This window comes from Tasmannia lanceolata, unplaced genomic scaffold (assembly GCF_043159265.1).
Source record: "Tasmannia lanceolata isolate RefF3 unplaced genomic scaffold, GAP_Taslan_0.1 ptg000037l, whole genome shotgun sequence".
Classification (NCBI taxonomy): Eukaryota; Viridiplantae; Streptophyta; class Magnoliopsida; order Canellales; family Winteraceae; genus Tasmannia; species Tasmannia lanceolata.
The window spans coordinates 8,343,955-8,363,403 of record NW_027518714.1 but is presented as its reverse complement, the minus strand read 5'-3'; the positions used below and the strand labels follow the sequence as shown (position 1 = coordinate 8,363,403).

The window sequence follows — 19,449 nt, the reverse complement described above, 5'->3', positions numbered from 1 at the left end:
CTATTGAAGATGAAGATAAATAATATGTCCTCTAAATAGGCAGTGGATGCAAGCTGAACTAGTTTGCTTCTTTGCCCCTGGCCCCTAAACGGGCCGCATCCGGGTCGTACACAATATTTCGGACCGCAACCGGGTGGAATTCAAGACACCCAACTCAACACAGTATCACGGGCCAAAAGAACTCTAGGCATATTTTTTAAATTTCCACCAAAAACGACACAAAATGACCAAATTATTTCTGTTTTCATCCCCATGGATACGCATATCGAAACCAAAAATGTAAGTGTTACATAATCGTATTTATTTTATTTTTTTTAAAAGGGCGGCCCAATGTACGAGGCTCCCTCCATTGCGGGGTCTGGGGAGGGCAAGATGTACGCAGCCTTTCCCCTGCTTTGCAGAGAGGCTGTTTCCATGACTCGAACCTGTGACCACCAGGTCACAATGGAGCAACCTTACCGTTGCGCCAAGGCTCTCTCCCTCTCTCGTATTTATTTTTTTTAAATGGCTACATAATCGTATTTATGTGAATTCCAAGTGAAATATCATGAATGTATTATGTATAAATATTTATATAAATTACACACGAAATGTGGTATGTATTGAATTATTAGACATGTGGGACAATACACTTCTCTAGGTGTTCGGTGTTGTTAAATCATTATGGGTGGTTTTCGCTTATATGATGGCTTCTGAGTGTGCATTTGTGCTTATTATAGCACTAACTGAAATTTTTATCTTAAATGCCTTTCATTTTCATATTCTTCCATACGTTCTCATAATTTATAGGATTTTCACCGAAAATTTCTTCCAAATCTGACATGCTTCTATTTCCATCATAACTGAAATGCATACTGAAACAGAAACCTGAAACCTCGGCTCTATGGCCTTGGAGATTTTTTTAACACCATAATGAAGATAATAGACCTAGGAGCTATATGCGATAGGATATCCCCATTATTCGAGCATAGGCCAAGATATACAAACAAGGTTGTGGATACTTTGGCTAGGTAAAGAATGGATAGAGCAAACTTGATCATTCGAGAGGTGTTTTCATTATTAGAAGCAATGTAATCAGTCTAGGCACAAAGCGATGTAATGAATCTAGGTTCTTTTCATTTATCTTTCCTTTTCTTGTTCGGGTTGTATGGATGGACACATCTTCCCATGCTTGTTGTATCTTTTTGTCTGGGTTCAAAGCAATGTAATCAATCTAGGTTCTTTTTGTTTTTCTTTCCTTTTCTTATTCAGGTTGTATAGACATCCCTTTCCAGGCAGCAATGAAATTGTCGAGGATGAATATGTTGGCCAACAATCCTGTTTGTTCCTTTCTAATAATCTTGGGAAGGATGTTACGAAGTCTCAAGGCCAACAAACACCTCTGCCTTGCTTGATCTTAGTTGAAGTGGATAGGCAAGGTAAAAGGCATCCCCGTGGTAGAAAGAAGACCACGCATGTGTCCGTGGAGGCTTTATAGGGAGTTGGGGGTAGCCTTTTGCTTGCTAAGAAAATCGTACGGCAAGGTGACTACTGGCCGATCGAGCTACCCGGAGACCCCGCATTCACTTGAATATCTTTCAGCTCTAGACTTTTTTATCGTAGAAAAACTGATCTTGTTGTGTTAATATTTTTGTTGCATTAGTTATGACAGGGGTTTAGAAAGTTTCACAGTTTGAGCACTTGGAAAAAAGATTGAGGAAAAAAACAAAAAAGAAAAAAAAAAAAACAAGGGCCAGCTAACCTGAATGACAGCATATTACGAACTTTAGGAGCGGCAGGGATATCCATAAACAGGGAAGTTGCAAAGAAAGAAATACGCCGGCGAGCTTCCAAGTTGATGGGAATATTCAGAGCGCTTTCTTTGACAGTGAGCAACAAATACAAACGTCTGACCTGAAACAAAAAAATGTGGTACAAATTCAGTTTTGAACCAAAAATGAAGTAAATAGAGATGAACAAGATCATCACCTGTTCCTTCAAAGGGCCATTATTTGGCAGAGGGAAAAGGATAGCAGGGGGATCACTTGATGCAAATAACTGTGGTTCACGACGTCTGAACAAACAAGCTGTGTCCTCCAGTGGTTGGGAGCATGATGTCAAACCCAAAATTCTGCATGTAGTTGAATATAATTTTGGTTAAGATATATCAAGAACCTAATCTGGCAAAATAGAATAGGGTGGAGTGTATCTAACCTGGACCCGTCTATCATCATATCTTTTGTTATAACCTCAAAGATATCTTGGAGTAATTTCACTACTTTATCTTGATGGCATTTTTCATTTTCAAGCTAGAAGAAAACATGTCATACATCAAGGAAGATGTTACTTATAATTATAGAATTGTGAATTGAAAAGCTAAAATTTGAAGAGTAATAGCGTGTGAATTACCAAAAGATCAACCAGTTGAATACATTTAGTGTGAAGAGGTAATAGTCCACTCAGCTTGAAATCCACAAGAAAGCTAGATCTATTAATACTAGTTTCGACTTCAAAAATTATTTCAGCTACAATCCTGAAAAACACCTCAGGCAATGTTACAGCGAAATTTAGGATACAATATGGAAGTAAAGACGACAAATTTCTAGACTCAAATAAGAGATTGAGAAAACCATAGAAGAATCTAAAAGCACAAATTTAAATGGGAAGAGTAGAAATTGACTAAAGATTATGCGTTCAACCTTTTCTCTGTATCACCCACAACAAGGAAATCAAGAATATTCTTCAATGAGTCATAGCACTCCTTCACAGCACAGTGCATATAGTAATCCTTTCTTATTTTTCTGTAAAGATATTCATCCTTTCCAACAAAATCTCTAGCAATGTCCAGAGCTGTTGAAAACTGACATAAATAAGAACGAATATTTAGAGGGTAAATGGGGATGAAATCTCAGGCTCACTAAAAACAACAACAACAAAACAACAAAACTCAGGCAGAGAGATCATCAAGAAATGGTAAGTACCTTAGTAGCCAGGAGGAAAACAGGCCAACGGACCAAACCACAAGTTAATTCTGATGACAAAGGTATAGTCATCAAATCCATCTCTCTGTTGAAAAGTAAACAGTTCTGTTGGATTTGACCGTTACGGACAATCTTGGTAAATATTTACACCGGCAAATCAGCATATACCTGTTGCTTATCAAGTCCTCTGAACGAAAACTACTGATAATTTGGTTCCATATTTGAGCAAATTTAGCAGCACTACTTTTTTCATTTTCAGATACCTGAAGAGCATAAGGTGAAATGTTATTGTAAGAGCTTCAGAATTCTTTAAACAATGAGGGTCACTTCCTACATCAGAAAGATAAATAGCTCATTGACCTTGTGAACTTTCTGCTGGAAGAAACCCCCTATGTTTTTCTTATGTTCTTTTCTCGGTGAGGGAGGAATGAGGCAACCATTGAAAGCAGCAGGCAAGGATTGAAATCGACTTCTTAGCATTCCCATGGTACGAATCTAGTAAGAAACTAATTGGTCAGGAGTAGTATATCCCAGATAGGAGCCATGAATAGACAAAGATTTTTTTTTTTTTTTGAATGGAAAAAGATTTCAGTAAGGACGAAAGGAGACCGAGGAGGTCAGAAACATACAAGGATCAATACAAGAACATAGGAGGGAAAGAAAAAAGATAACAAAGAATAGACAAATAATAATTCCCATAATAGAAAATAAACCCGCTCACCTCACCAAGATGATGAAAAATGCCACTGACTCCACCAAATATCGTACAGAAAACAGAATACCAAATCTGAGTGTCCATAAAGTACACCTTCATAATAAACAAGATAACATATATTCAAATACGTGAATTCTAAAAGAATAAAGATGATCAAAGAGAAAAACTGTACATAATGCTGAAGTGTTTTTTTTTTTCAGTAAATATCAAGAGAACTCACAAGTATGATTGGAGCCCAAACAGCGACAATTGCACCAGCATTGCTTTTCACTGAAGCAAGAAAATTTTAGCTTCTTTAGAGGTCAATTATTTATCTTTCTTTTTTTTTCCCTTTTTTTTGGGATGCACCAGGCCAGTGCAGTAGTGCAATGCATGGGCGACGCCTAAGGGCTCCAATAGCAAACCATTGTTGTAGGCCCTTTCCCAATAGAAATTAGATATGTGATCCGATGGACCAAGTATCTGATATTAAACCTATAAGAACAGATACTACACTTGATCTAGCCAAAAGGCTGAGAAAGGTATAAAGTGGTTTATCTAAACTCTAATATTTGTAGTCTTGTGCGTAAGAAATATGAAGATCAACTATAATATTTGTAGTCTTGTACGTAAGAAATATGAAGATCACCTTTTGGGAACAGCTCATGCCAGTCATACTTGCTAACACTGATTTTCATGATCTGCTTTGTTGGTTCCACAAGTGGTTTTATCTGCATGTTTTCACAACCACCCCAATCAATTTTTTACTTGCCTAAACTACAACATTGGAGATGTGTGCTGATGCACGCACGAACACACATATGAAAACAGAATAGAATCCTAAAAACAATGACGCAAAAGTGAACCAAGTCCTTTCCAAAGCCCTGTTACATCCAATATGGGTGTCTTCTAACCTGTACATGTACCCAACCTTAATTTCATTTGGTTCCTTTCTTTATGAGAGTAAATAGAGGGTAAAACATTCATTTAATCTGTGCTCCCAAATGATGATTATTCCACCGAGGGAATTCTCCTATATTTACTCCTTTAATAGGGGTAGATAGGCTGCCGGAAAATTTTATCAACTTCAACTCTCACTATCTCATTGAAAAGGGAAATAACATCAGCACAACCATGTTTTAATATTGGGAAAAGTACAGATACACCTCCTCTAGTTTCGGACACATTCAACTCTAACCGTGACTTCTCAAAACGTGACAAGTACACCCCTGAAGTTTTTTTAACGTGACAGAGTAGACGGCGAGGGGGAAATGACCAAAATGCCCTCGTCTTCCCCAACTGAAAATTAGGGTTTTCAAACTTGAAAACGGAAAATTAGGGTTTGATTCAAACCCTTGTTTATTTATCAACATAAACCCTCAATTTAGGAGTTTTATGTCTTCATTCACACCATTATCATGATTTGCACATAAACCCTAATATTTTAGGGGTTTTTTTTTGTTTTATCAATGTTTTTTTAATTGAAATGTGGGTTTAATGTAGCCATCGGGTGGGGTTTCATTGTCTGTGGTGGGGGTGACGGTGGTGGCCAGAAATGGCGGCGGTGGCCGAATGTGGCTACGGCGGCGATGGCTGGAGGTGCGACGGCGGCGGTGAGAAATGGCCTAACCCTAATCCCTTTGCAAATGAGGGTATTTCTGTCCTCAAAATATTAGCCACAGTTAGTTTCAGTCTTTCAGTCATGCTAAACGGATGAACCGTTGACGGAGGGGGTGTACTTGTCACGTTTTGAAAACTCAGGGGGTGTACGTGTCACGTTTTGAAAGTCAGAGTTAGAGTTGAATGTGTCAGAAACTAGAGGGGGTGTAAATGTAATTTTCCCTTTAATATTTTCACTAACCTATCTTGTCTTTTAGTATTTAAAGAGCTATCAAAGGTTATTACAATTCCCAAAAAAAGCTCTCACAAGCCAATTAAAAAAGAAAAGACCAGCTGGGTTTGTGCAATTATTAAAATATGGTTGTGCCAATATCATTTCTCCATTGGAAATGATGAAAGTAACTCTTGAAAATTGGAAAAAATACGCTTATCACATGAAAAATTATCCAAGTATCATACCTAAAAAATTGACTGAAACACCCCTCAAATGAAATTAACATATCATATGAAAAGGAAAATAAATACAGACCGAAATACACATCTGATGAAAAATAATAAAAATACAGATATCTTATGAAAATGGCAAAAATACCAATATCTCATGAAAAATAACCAAAGTATCCTATCTCATGAAAAATTACCAAAGTAACATTATCTTATAAAAAATGAATAAAATCATGTAAAAAATAATTAAATACCCATATCTCCTAAAAATGACCAAAACACTCTTACTTCAAAGAAAGTAATCACTCTTATTTCAAAGAAAATAATCAAAATACTCCTATCTCGTAAAAATAACAAAAATACTTCTATCTCATAGAAAGGATAAAAATACACACATCTCATGAAAAATGTCCAAAGTATCTCTCTCGTGAAAAGTGTCAAAGTATCCATATCTCATAGAAAGTGACAAAATACTCATATCTCAAAACAAATAACCAAAGTACCCTTATCTCATGAAAAATGACCAAATTCTTTGATCTCATAGAAAGTGACAAAGTACCCATCTCTCATGAAAATGCTTATATCTAATGAAAATTAATCAATATATCCATATCTTATGAAAAATAACCAAAGTACCCTTATCTCATAGGAAAGGAAAAGGGAAAAGGGAAAAGGGAGACCCACTGCATGAGGCACCAGCCATTGCGGGGTCTGGGGAGGGCTAGATATACGTAGCCTTAAGCCTACTTTGCAGAGAGGAAATAATTTTTTTTTTAAATTGACAAATATATTCATACTAGCAAAATTTACAATGGGGACTAGTAGTCCCACCAGATTTACATAGTATGAATTGCCTAGGAGTATTCTCCTTGGCCCAAAAGAAAAGCCCATTACCCCTCATACTACCCCTTACATTACCCAAGCCTTCATTGTAACGAATCCAACAAAAATGCCCTATTGTGGGGCCCACAAAGTCAGAACCATGACTTGCCATGTCACACAGACTTCTCTACCACATTCCGAATTCAATTTTCAAAAATCCCGCTCGAAGGCCAAGAGCTATTGTGCGCCCCTAACCGTGCACGATAGCCGACCACCCAACAACACCATCGGATCTCCGACGGCCTCCACCTTGTACCACCACCAAAATCCGGCGGGTCATCATCCAATCCCTTCTATGTCTATTCCACAAAAGTCAATTCCGCGAGGGGAGTTTCAGCCATCACCATCATCATCAAGCTATAGTCTAATGTTACACCTCTTGAAGATGGATACGCCAATCGATCTCAATGTGAAGTTCCGACAGTCTAATGTTACACCTCTTGAAGATCCAACTATATATCACTGGAATTTTGATTTATTTGACGATGGCGAGACCTAACATTCCTTATTCAGTACATATCATAGGTTTGTTTATTCTCCTCCATACATCTCTTCTCCAAGGTTTTAAAATTTTGATTTTGGTTTCAGTCTCCATGGAAACGGAAACATTTTAGTTTTGGTTGGAAATTTCGGTGGAAATCCTGTTAAATCATGAAAACATATGAAAACATAAGCAAATGATAAAATTTTAACATGAAACTTCGGGAAATACTAGAATAAGTACAAATACACATTTAGAAACCATCAGGTAAGCAAGACATCCATCATAATGGTTTAATAACACCAAACACCTAGTGACATCCATTGTTGCACATGTCTTATAATTTAGTAAATGTCACATTTCACAAGTAATTCATATAAATATTTAAATATGATACATACATCAATTTCACATGCAATCTTAAGTTGGGTAGATAAACTGCAGAACATATTTGAGTCTGAATACCACTCGGTGGTCATTCATAAATCAGATCATTCTCATTGAATCTAGCATAGCTTATCAAGCATCATGCACATCATTAGATTCTTACCGGAAAAAATGAAATCACTTACCTCAAAATAGTAGCTAAATGAAAGTTTGCTTAACAATAATGGCACCCAAAAAAGTGTGTACCTGGAAAGCATGGCATAAGCATACACATTACAAGAGGGCACATAAAGAGTGGTGAAAACACTTCTAATTAATGATTCAGGGGTATACTTCAATAGGGGAACTTGGCCTTCTTGCATTCCCCGTCCAACATAAAGTCGAGGCTGCAGATGGTAAGGACTTTCATGAGTAATCATATAAGAATCACACTAAATAAAACATAGGGGAAAAAATCATTTAATGTCATCAAAGCAGATAATCGGCTAGCAAAGAAATGATGCATGATGAAATGGATGATAACTCAACTTTATCATCACAGCATTAGAACCTTGCAAGTATTAGTGTAAAGGATCTCGAAGTTTTTCATTGAGAACGTGATAGTTATAGACAGAACAGCTCCCCTAAACCAGAGTAACTTATGGTGGTGCTTAATCTGTTATTCAAGGTGTAATATTCCCCAAGTAACTTATGAACATGGTTTTAAATTTTGACCGAACGAAACCGAAACGTAGTGAAATCGAAATTTATAATAAAATATTAATTTTTTATTTCGTTAAAGAATTTTGATCGACATTTTGCCCGTGCAAAAAATCCAGGATTTCACGCGTTAATACCAAATTTCGCCCGAAATTTCGGGATTTCAGCTGAAATTTTGGTTTCGGATAAGTCCGAAATTTTAGCCGAAACCGAAATTTAAAACCATGCTTATGAACCACATTAAAAACAAAACAAACTCTGCTCTCAATCCTTACAATTTTGCACCACAAAAACTACCATTACCATATATGTAAAAACCCAAACATCACATGCTTAATTTGTTGGAAACTAAATCCTGGAATTGCTAGAAATTTCATAGTCCATGCTTGTGACTCGAACAGGAATCTGGAATTAACACTCGGTATATAGGATGTGACCAACTCTTTTTGTTTTTTGCACTGTTAACTAGCTTTTTTATGCATGAGGTTAACCAGCTTTCACAACTGACGAAATTTCACAGATATTTTTCCGCACAGCTGCACTCCTACGGTGTGTAAATGACAGCAAGTTGTATCTACGGTTTTAAATTTCCACCAAAACCAACACAAAATGACCGAAATGTTTCCATTTCCATCCCCACCGAAAGGCATGCCAAAACATAAACTTATATCGAAACCAAAACCGTATTTTTCCGCACAGATGCACTCCTAGATACATACTTATATCCACCACTTGATAGTGTATTTGAGTGATAAAAACGGGAATCTTCCACACTTCATGGGTAGAAGGGGACTCATTGAACACGATTGTTTGAGAATTACAAAGAAATGATGGTTCGTGGAGAATAGCCCATATCTTCAATTAAATTTCTGATACAGAGTTAGATGTCTCCTTTTTTCAGGTGCTGAGTAAAGCAAATGAGGTGGCTGAATCAATTGCAAAGGACGGAGTCGGTAGAGATTAGTCTGTAATTGGGAAAGATCTTCCCTTGTAACTTTTGCACTTCTTTTGCTTATAATAAAGGGTTCTCTTCAAAAAACAAGAAAGAAAGAAAGACTTGTACGTACAAGAATAAAAGGAAACTCAAGCAATACTTATAGGCTTTTTTTCCTTGGGCACTTTGTCTACACATCTGACGTAGGACTAAAAAGTTAAAGTCGTTTAATTGGATGTTTCTAAGCTTTCCAATATGGGAAAATGTTGTCACTCACTAGACTGTCATAAAACTAACAAAATTTGGAAATACACCCACAGCATCACTAGCCCTGGCTGGATGAAAATTTTGGTGGATATCCACGTTACCATCCTTGACTCATCTTCTTTTCTTTGCTCCCCTTGAAGGGTTTGCCACTGTATTTCTTCTGTGTCATCTCTTTGCTTGCTTTTTATGAAAACTTTCACCATTAAAAAAAATGATTGTTAATTTCCACATGGTCAGAGACCCAATCAAAATTACTGGATACATGTCCTATACAATTCTACAAGACATTGGCCTCTGGCATATGGAACGTCCTGTACACTATCAACCTGTTGTCAAACAAGCTAATGGTTTCAGCACTACCACACAACTGTTATCTTCCACTCTCAATACTTAAAACTACAATTTCCATAGGGAACTAAAATGAACGAATTGCAGTTTATATATGCATGGATCACTTAAAATACAACCATGATGGCTAGCATGATGGGTGTAGCATAGAGAAATTATCTTCTTGTAAACACCATTGCCTACTTCAAGATTAATAAATTGGGCTCAAATAAGAAGTTTCTAGTTACTCAATATATGTATTCAATTGTATGAATAATTCGGTGTCCAAATTAGGCAGGAGACTAATCAAACAGATAAAATTACCTGTGCCCACCAAGACAAAATGGTGCATAGCCGCTGATTCGAGATTTCAATGTAGCTGCTAACAGCAGGGACAAAAAATAACACCATCCCTATGACATTAGTCATCAAGTATAGTGCAACCATACCAGTATATGAAGAGAAGCACCACTGTCCAATCCCACTCCCAAATCGTTGGGCTGAGCAAGTAGAGTTTCTTCTAGAATCAGCATAATAAATTGGAAGAATGATAGTCCAAGTTGTAGCAGAGACAAGCTTCAACGCATATCTTAGGATTTGGAAGAAGTTCATAATGTGCCTTGCTTTCCATGTAAAGGCAATATCAAGGACCGCTGCCAACATGAAACTTATTTTAGATCATTATAGTGTTCGTCACATAGTTTTTGAACGACCAAGAAGTAATATAGTAAGCTAAACTCACTCCATTCAACACAGAAGTTGGAGAAAACATTCACAGTATTTTGAAATCATAACACGGAAGTAAAGGAAGAAACAATAGAAGATGTGTGACAGTTGAAAATTAGAAACACATAAATGCATCCCATTGCAGCCTGGAATGGCACCATGATTTTGTGAATGTCAGGCAAAAACGAGCAATCAGAAGAAAAGATGAAGATTATCCAATGTATAAGCCACAATACCCAAGTTACTTCTATCGTATGTGGGTCTTCCTTTAGGAATGGACCCCCCCCCCCCCCCCCCCCCCCCCACACACACACACACCCACCCCACCACACACGCATGCGCACACAAACTCCTTTTTTTGTTATGTAAAAGGTTAGGGTCTCTCATAAAACTCTTTGGGCACCAACAGTGGAGGTAATGAAACAAAAGTGTGGAACAAGTGTTACCTTTCTTTGGTGGGGGTGGTGAGGGGTGATATTCTGAGAAGACATTTATTTACGTAGTTCTTTGTTATGCCAAGCTTATCCAAGCCTATATAGGATTGTCAACGGCAACAGGGTGAAAGTTAGAGAATGCTATGAGAGGGAAGGCGAGGGTAGTTTGGAATAGCGAGTTCTATAGGAACCATGGTGAAAGTTAGAGAATTTCATGAGAGGGTGGGGTAGGCTTGTTTGGAATAATGTGTTTTATAAAACATTAAGGATTTTGAGCTCAACGCGATCCTTAACCTACTTTGTAGGTTGGAGGAAAATGTTTTGACAAGTTACACCATATAAAAGAATTTGGAGAGTGGACACTCAAGGCACGTTCTTAGATTTTTTTTTCAACATATTGATTAAGGAAAGAAACTCCTAGTTGGAATTGGGGTCGGATATGCAGAACACCAATTCCTATAGAGTTTAGTTCTTTTGTTGGACTCCAGTCTTAGGAAAGATCAACATTTTGATTGTCTCTTTGTTCTACATCTTTGCTTAAGTCATGGTAGGAAGCCCTTTCTCATGGGGATGGAAAAGAGCTATGGATGAGGGGATGACTGCTCTCATGCAGAAAAAAAAACATGGGAGCTTACTGATTTACCAATTGGAAAATGTGTGGCCAATTGTAGATGGGTCTATGCAGTCAAGTATCTTCCTGATGGTATGGTTGAGACTTGAGAGGCTAAAAGCAAGATAAATTGCTAAAGGACATACTCAAACCTTTGACATTGACCTTTCTAAGGCTTGCACTTGTTGCCAAACTTAATTTAATCTGTGCTTAAAAATGCTTTCCTAAATGGTGATTTCCAAATGATGGAATGTCATTTGATGGGAAAGTTATAACACGAGGATTTAATTTATTTTGGTCTTGTGTTGATCAGTGTGCAACTTGATGTTAAAAATGCTTTCCTAAATGGTGACTTGCAAGGAACTTCTAACTATGACATAGATCATCGCAACATGACCCATCAAATGGTAAAAATTCAACTCTATTCTCCCCATTTGGCCTCCTCAAACTTTGAGGTTTGCACATTAATGTGGTTATTTTTTACCATTTCATGGGACTTCTTTTAAACATTTTTCTATTTTTTATTTTCTCAGTTTTTATTTGAATTTATTACCAAGGAATCTAGTCATTCTTTGTTCACATACATTGTAAAGCCTCATATTAACTCCTTTGTTATGAATTTTTTGTTTTCATTGAATTTCTTATTTTAATTTTGAAGTAGTTTCTAGAGTATAAATAATTTAAAAGTCATGTGTTGGACCCACTTGTACAGCCCATTTAGTTATAAGATCTACCATATTTTACCTGGAATGTGGATCGTTCTGCAAAGGGGTACGAGAAGCACACTACTTCCCATGAAACCAGATACGATGAAGGTAGGCTCATTTGGGTCATTCCTCTTGTACGTGGTACACTGGAGGTTGTTTCTTTGAGTAGTTCTGTAATGACTGTGATTCTTCTTCTTTCAAAACTCTAAGATTTTAGGCCATTGGATCAGTGAATCTATTTTCAAGGGTGGGGATCAACGATCCATCAATGATCAACCCTTGATCTTAGTTTTAATCACTCTTTTTCCTTTAATTTGTTTTGATCCATAGATTTAGAATCTAAGGCTATTGAAGGTTATAACTAAATTCCCTAAATGAGAGAAGAAAATAAGTCTTGTTGTAAAAATAATTTCCACGGAAAATATCACTTAAAACGTGGAAAGTCAAAAAAAAAAAAAAAGATAAAAAGTTATGGGAAGAAACCCACCTTTTCCTTTGTATGGGAAAACGTGCATATGGTGTGGGCCCACCCTCAATAAATTAGATATATAAATATATATATATATATATATATATATATGGTATGATGATAGTTAATTTAAAGATGCCTTTGTAGGATTACTAATTATAAGTAATTATTTAGGGAAATATATGTGATTGCTTTTAATTAGCAATCAATGATATGGTGTGATGATAGTAAATTTAAAGATGCCTTTTAGATTTACTAATTATAAGTAATCTTAAAAGGAAATTCCTAGATTTTGGATATCTTAGTTTCTTTATATATAAATATATATAAATATATATAAATATATATATGTATATTTATATATATATATGGTATGATGATAGTTAATTTAAAGATGCCTTTGTAGGATTACTAATTATAAGTAATTATTTAGGGAAATATATGTGATTGCTTTTAATTAGCAATCAATGATATGGTGTGATGATAGTAAATTTAAAGATGCCTTTTAGATTTACTAATTACAAGTAATCTTAAAAGGAAATTCGTAGATTTTGGATATCTTAGTTTCTTTAATTAAAAATCCAAAAACTCTTAACAATAGTGGGAACTTTACATTAATAGAAGTAGTGGGATTACTTGGAGATAAAGTAAACTTATGGATGATGTAAAGTGAGAAACTTTAGGGATATAATATTATCATTAATAGTAGATTATCCAAAATAGCAAATCAAAACAAAAATTAGGGAATATATGTAATCCCCTCTTTTGGTTGTTTTCCTTTTCTTTAAAATTTAAAACCCATAAAAAGTGGCTATCATGCCTTATAAATAAGACCAAGGTGTTGGGTTTTTGGTAACTTACTATAGCCCTCTTATGACTCATCTTAATTTACCAATCATAAAACAAGGAAAATAGAATAAATATATATATATATATATATATATATATATATATATATATATATATATATATATATAGTGACGTACACCTCTCCCATTCTCGCCCAAAATTTTTAGAGAAAGAGAGAGAGAGGAAGAAAGAAAGAAAGAAAAGAAGAGAAGAAGAAGATTGAAGCTCTTATCAAACCCTAACTCCATCCAAGTAAGTTTTGTGATTTTCTTGGTTCTAATTAATCTTATTCATTCTCTAAGCAAAACCCTAAACAGTTAAGTATTATAAAACAAGGAAAAGAGAAAACAAATAAATATATATGTGATTTAAATAGAGAAGATATCAAGCGTTCTTGATAAACCCTCTTTGTAGTAGATTTTACGAATGAAATAAGAGTTTCATGATTGTGTAATGTTTTCATTTCACGTAACTCAAACATCATAAATACTGAGATCTTAAACCATCATTTTTATTCATAAAAACACATATGTACATACATATATATATGTATGCGTGTAAGTGTTCAATGGATGAATAGATGTTGGTTTAATTCTTACATTCTAAAATCTTGCGAATCCATATATATATGAAATCCAACAGTTGTATGTGTATTAGGTTACAAAATAATGAAACCTTACTATGGTTTTCGACTCCAACTGTCGTGTGGGTATAAGTTGAGAAAAATGAAATTTTGCATGTCTTTTTATCTCAGCGATTCTATGAGCATTACTACCTTGCGAAATTATTTATTTTTATTTTTGGTTTTGTGCCCATTTTGGGAGCATGAAATAGTCCAAATATTTATCTTATTGTGTGCCCCACCTGGGAACACAATCTGTCCAAATTTTTGGGCCAATAGTATGTGGTTTTTAGAGTACACAGGCCCAAATTTTAGTACTGTTTTTATACCTTAATCGAGAACACCAAATCTGTCCAGATTTTTGTCCTACACATATATGAGTATTTAGGTCCAAATTGGACCAGATTTACACCCTGATGGTCTAAGATTTTTAGGACCAAATATGGACCAGGTTGTATTTGAAAATGAGAGTATCTTATGTCCCCGAAAACATGGCAGATTTATAATATGTAAGCATGTATTTTCTAGTCCACAATGGACCAGATTTTTGGGTAGTATGTACTTGTATTCTCAAGCCCAAAATAGACCAGATGTATGAGTTATAGGTGTGTGTGTGTGTGTGTTTTGTTGTCCAAATCAGATCAAATTTATGAGCTTTGAGTGTTTTCCATCATAACTGTATATAAACGCATTGGGTTTTAAACTAATTTTGAGTAGGTACTATCTTATAAGTGCATGCTCATAAGAGTATAAGACAAATTTTTGGGGACACATTTCTAAACTAGCAGTGTATGCACAAAGAGTTCCCTAAAATGATTTTTGTGACTACTTCGATCGCATCAAGGCTATACATGTAATAGCTCTAAAAAAAATTGATTCTTTTTATCTAAACAGATCTTATAAAGAAGTATTTTTGAAAGCCTCTTTTATATATTAGATATATATAGGCAGATCTCAAATCTTATGTACGAAGCCAAATAAATCAATTTTCATATAAGTTAGATAAATTTGAGACATATCGGTGAAAATTTTATAAAAAACAAAATTTTATGTTTTTTTTTACATGATTTCAACCAAAATTTCCACCGAAACTGAAATATTTCGGTCATGGCCAAAACCAACACCGAAACCGACATTTAAAACCTTGGTCCATACTACATATCTTTAATAAACAAAATAAAAATCTCATGCATGCCATTCATATTTACTCAAAATGAAAATTCCAGTTCCAATCCAACCCAAAATATATAAAGTTTAAAGATCTTCAAATATTACTAAAAGTACCAACATATATTGCATTGTCAATCCTAACTAAAAGCAAACAGAAAACAACTACCCAATTCTAAATTAAATATATGACAAATGATCAAACTAATAAACTATTGTGTAGCTCTCTTTCCCATGTCCATCGAAGTGTTCCCTCTTGCAAAGCTAGATATGCAAGTTTGTTATAGTCCCTGTCGATGAATTAATAGCCTTCTTGAATTTGGAGGAGCGGGTCTTGTGCTAGAAACAAGTATCAAAGGATGCATGGATGATGTTATATCATATTTTTCTATATAATCGTCTGAAGCTTCTATGTCGTCATTATCAAGTGATCTCCATCTCAAATCCTCTAGTCAAACAATAGTATCATCTATATTAGTATGTTCTTGATCAATGTCTTCTTAAAAGGATCATTTGTATATGTTTCTCACCTTCGTCCCTCTCTCTCTCTCTCTCTCTCTCTCTCTCTCTCTCTCTCTCTCTCTCTCTCTCTCTCTCTCTCTCTCTGCATCTCTCTTTTTTCGGGGGGCGCCGCAGGTCACCATTTTTTGGCGATCTTGGTCACAAACAAACCACGTTTAGGATCGTGCGACCCCGGATCACCGATCGGAGGGTGGGATGTAGACCCCTCTAACAGTGTTACAAATGACTCCTCTCTTTTGCCAACTTTAGTGTGGGATTTGTTTTTTGGGGCTAAGTGGGGGGAGGGGGGATTCGAGTATGATAAAAATTTTGGTTTGGTATCTTTCCCTTGTGTTATGTGTATATAGGTTAGCTTGTGAGAACAGGGTTTGTAGTGTCGAGTGTTGTCCGATAGTGGGGGGGATAGAGTAGTGTGCGGCTGGGTTACTTGGCATATTGTCAAAGATGAAGAGATTGATACACTCCTTGAGTTATTGAGTTGACTTGAAAATGTGTCCCCCGCCATGGATCAGAGAATTTGGACCCCCAATCACAATGGCATAATTTATAGTGTGAAATTTCTTCCGTTCTCTTGTAAGTCATTTTCATTGGATGTGCATTTGGAGATTTCACATTGGCCCAAATACTCAAAGCTTTTGTAAGAAGATCATTTGGATAATGGTCAGCACCATTCACCATAGATGTGCTAAAAAAAAGATGTCAGATGGCAAATCATCGCATGTTGTGTAAGGATGTAAGCTCTTTTAGTCACTAACTAATCCATTGTTCAATGGATAGGGGGCTGTGGAGAGGCATTGTCAATTGGTTTTGCATTCATGGGTTTCCCTCGATCTTATCTGCATCTTCTTCAAAAGAGCAATCTTGATATTTGGGTGGAAGGGTTGTATTATATGCATGGTTAAATTTCGGCCGAAATACCGAAATTTCGGGACTGAAACCAAAACCACCAAAATCCGAAATTTCTGCCAGAGTCCAAAAGTTCATCAAGTTCTTGGAAGACGAAAAGAAAGAAAGACTTCTTCGTTGGGAAGAAGATAAGGCGTCAGGGGTTAAGAGGGTGGAAGAGCTTCTTAGTCAGAAAAAGACCTTAGGGGAAAAGATCCCGGTCGAGGAGTCTGTTGTATCTGAGATTGAGCAGCTTCTCTTGGAGTTGGAAAAATGTTCATATTAAAAAGTAAGTCCTATCACTTTTTGGTGGGGTACTGAGGGCTTTAAACATTGTCTCCAATGAAGTATTGAATAGATATGGTTTGGTCTGTTGTGTTAATATTAGTAGAGTGAGGAAGAAAAAAAGGGATGTTCAGAGGGGAAGTCGGTAGTTCTGTTGGTCGTTGTTAAGATGATTCTTTAAAATGATAATGGGGTGGTGTTACTGCTAAAAAGTAATGGGGTTGTTGGAAGCAGTTTGAGGGAGATGATGGAGATAGTCGGAATGATTGTAGTGATGGAAGTTGGATGGGCATGGTTTGGAAAAGCTTCCCTTGTACTGATTTTGGTGTAAGGTCCGACCACGGAATGGCATGGGAAAAAAGGGCCCAGACTTTTGCTGTTGATATTTTTTTAGATTTCCTGGCTTAAGGTACGCCCTGCCCAGTCTTCTTTGATACTATGTACTGCCAGGTGGGACTCCTGGTCCCCAATGCAACTATTTTAGTGTCAATGAAAATATGTCATCTTTCAAAAAAAAAAAGACAACAAAGGAACTATATAACCTGGGAGGACAAGGATAGGCCATCAAATCGTCTAATTTGAGAGGTTAATACAATCAGAAGAGGACTTGTGAATAACCACGGGTGCAACCGCATTGGAGTGACATGCCCCAATGGCAAACCGGATGCCATAGATGTTGCTCTGGGAAGCAATAGGTTGGGAGGGGAGAATGTAATTTTGCGCCTACACAAACTCAAGGCGAAATCCACTGAGGTATGAATATTGTCTCCTCTCATTTGGCTAAAATAACCGCATTCTATGATGTGAAATATGAGAGAAGCACATTGTGACTCATCTCAGTCCAGATACGATCCAAGTCACCATAGTACTTTCCAACAGTCCGATCTCCCCTGCATAGACCTGGCAATGCACTGAGAAAGCTGATATATCCCGTGATCATGTTCACTAGGAGGAAACACCGCAGCTAGCTTGTTCCATAACTCGATGCCAACTCAAAAAACATGTAGATGCGATAAGTGGAGGGCTTCATAGAATTGAAGGGCCACCCTAAGATGTTGGAGTTGTTGGCATCCCACTTGTTTGCCTCAGTGGTTCCATCCTTGGCCCTTGGAGTGGCATCGGTAAGAAGTCCTATCTTCATACGCCCTTTGAAAACCGGAATCGAATCGTAAATCGTAATAGTTGTCGATTCGTATCAAAATCGTAAGATTCATTCAAGTATATATATAAAATAAAAAATTATAAAGTTTTCTATGCTTTTAAAAAAGTATAAACAAGTTAAAGAAAAAAAATAGCCAATTGTTCATTTTTTGTCCAAATTCATTAATACGAATAGAAATTACCATGATTAGTCATTCAATATCGTAATACGAATTGTTTTCTAACAAACTTGACACATACTAATCATCCATTTCTCATCCAAACCCATACATATTGGATAATAATCTTAAAAATAGAAAAGACACGAGATGATATCAATTCTCAAAGTCTCAAACATCAAATGAAAACTATCAGTCATAAAAGATTGGAGCTGTCGGTGTTGTCCTCATTATAGTCATCTCCCACCTTGATGTAAGTAATGCCTTCAAGCACATGCATTGTGCATGGCTAGTTCGATTCGTTCGAACTCCTTGTCCTCTGTCTTATTCCTTCTAATTAGAGTGATTTCGAAGGCTTCTTGTATTGTAGAAAGGAAATGAGGTATTTCAAAAGAAAGTTAATTTTCTTTTATACAAACTCTAATTTGGTTAAATCACATGAATCGTAGGATTTACGATCAAATTGTAAGATTCATACAAATTAAGTCCAATGTCCTAGTACGAGTCGGGTAATTTACAATCCCCTTGCTATTCTCTTAATCTTATATCAAACGTAAATGGTTGGGTATGATTCTTATCTTCAGGATTATTTCCCTCACACTCTCACTTAGAGGCCGTCTCGATATTTACATCCGAGGTTTTACAAGGCAGGTGACAGCTAAACCTTGTGTTGTAATCGTTTCAATATAACTTGTTTCATGCAAAGTAATCTTACGTGTACAATTTTCTTTGTGATAACTGTATAGCTCATTATACTTATTTACTTGAAATGAAATAAATAATAAACTGTTTCTAACCGTTATGTGAAAGGATGCAGGAAAAGAAGGCAAAGGTAACGTACCTTAAAATCCCTAATTGCATATCATACATGGGGGAGAGTGAAGGGGAAATTAAGGGTGTGGTGGTATCATCCTGGGACCTAAGGTCCAAAGGCCGACGCGAGAAGCATGTACAGCCTTTCGTTGGCAAACCATCCAAAGGGATAGTATCCCCGAAACGGCTCGGCATTAAATGCGAGACCGAAATCCGAGTCCATAACGCCACTACCTTTGGATAGGGGTAGTGGGTAGTCGTGCGGCAAAGACACCGGCAAAAAGGAGAAATTCAAAAAAGAACTGACAAAAAAGTAAACTGGGGAAAAGCCGGATGTACCTGGGGA

The 19,449-nt window shown here is 36.3% G+C and overlaps 1 protein-coding gene and 1 non-coding gene across 2 annotated transcripts in view; both read right to left on the bottom strand.

Annotated features, from left to right (window-relative positions):
* GSL04 (glucan synthase-like 4) overlaps nt 1-19,449 on the bottom strand; it is a 39,466-nt gene that overhangs the window by 7,330 nt on the left and 12,687 nt on the right. Inside the window, exons 16-29 of the mRNA XM_077370420.1 lie at nt 10,020-10,348; nt 7,802-7,854; nt 7,654-7,714; nt 4,304-4,385; nt 3,896-3,945; nt 3,682-3,768; nt 3,321-3,455; nt 3,129-3,223; nt 2,961-3,045; nt 2,679-2,839; nt 2,389-2,512; nt 2,194-2,288; nt 1,969-2,110; nt 1,742-1,893 (exon numbers count right to left, since the gene is read on the bottom strand). Of these exons, the coding sequence (XP_077226535.1) occupies nt 1,742-1,893; nt 1,969-2,110; nt 2,194-2,288; nt 2,389-2,512; nt 2,679-2,839; nt 2,961-3,045; nt 3,129-3,223; nt 3,321-3,455; nt 3,682-3,768; nt 3,896-3,945; nt 4,304-4,385; nt 7,654-7,714; nt 7,802-7,854; nt 10,020-10,348 (1,651 nt within the window). The remainder of the gene's footprint in view (nt 1-1,741; nt 1,894-1,968; nt 2,111-2,193; nt 2,289-2,388; nt 2,513-2,678; nt 2,840-2,960; nt 3,046-3,128; nt 3,224-3,320; nt 3,456-3,681; nt 3,769-3,895; nt 3,946-4,303; nt 4,386-7,653; nt 7,715-7,801; nt 7,855-10,019; nt 10,349-19,449) is intronic.
* On the bottom strand, nt 4,013-4,200 carry LOC143862887 (U2 spliceosomal RNA). Its single transcript, XR_013240585.1, has one exon. It is a non-coding gene; the product is annotated as a U2 spliceosomal RNA (small nuclear RNA).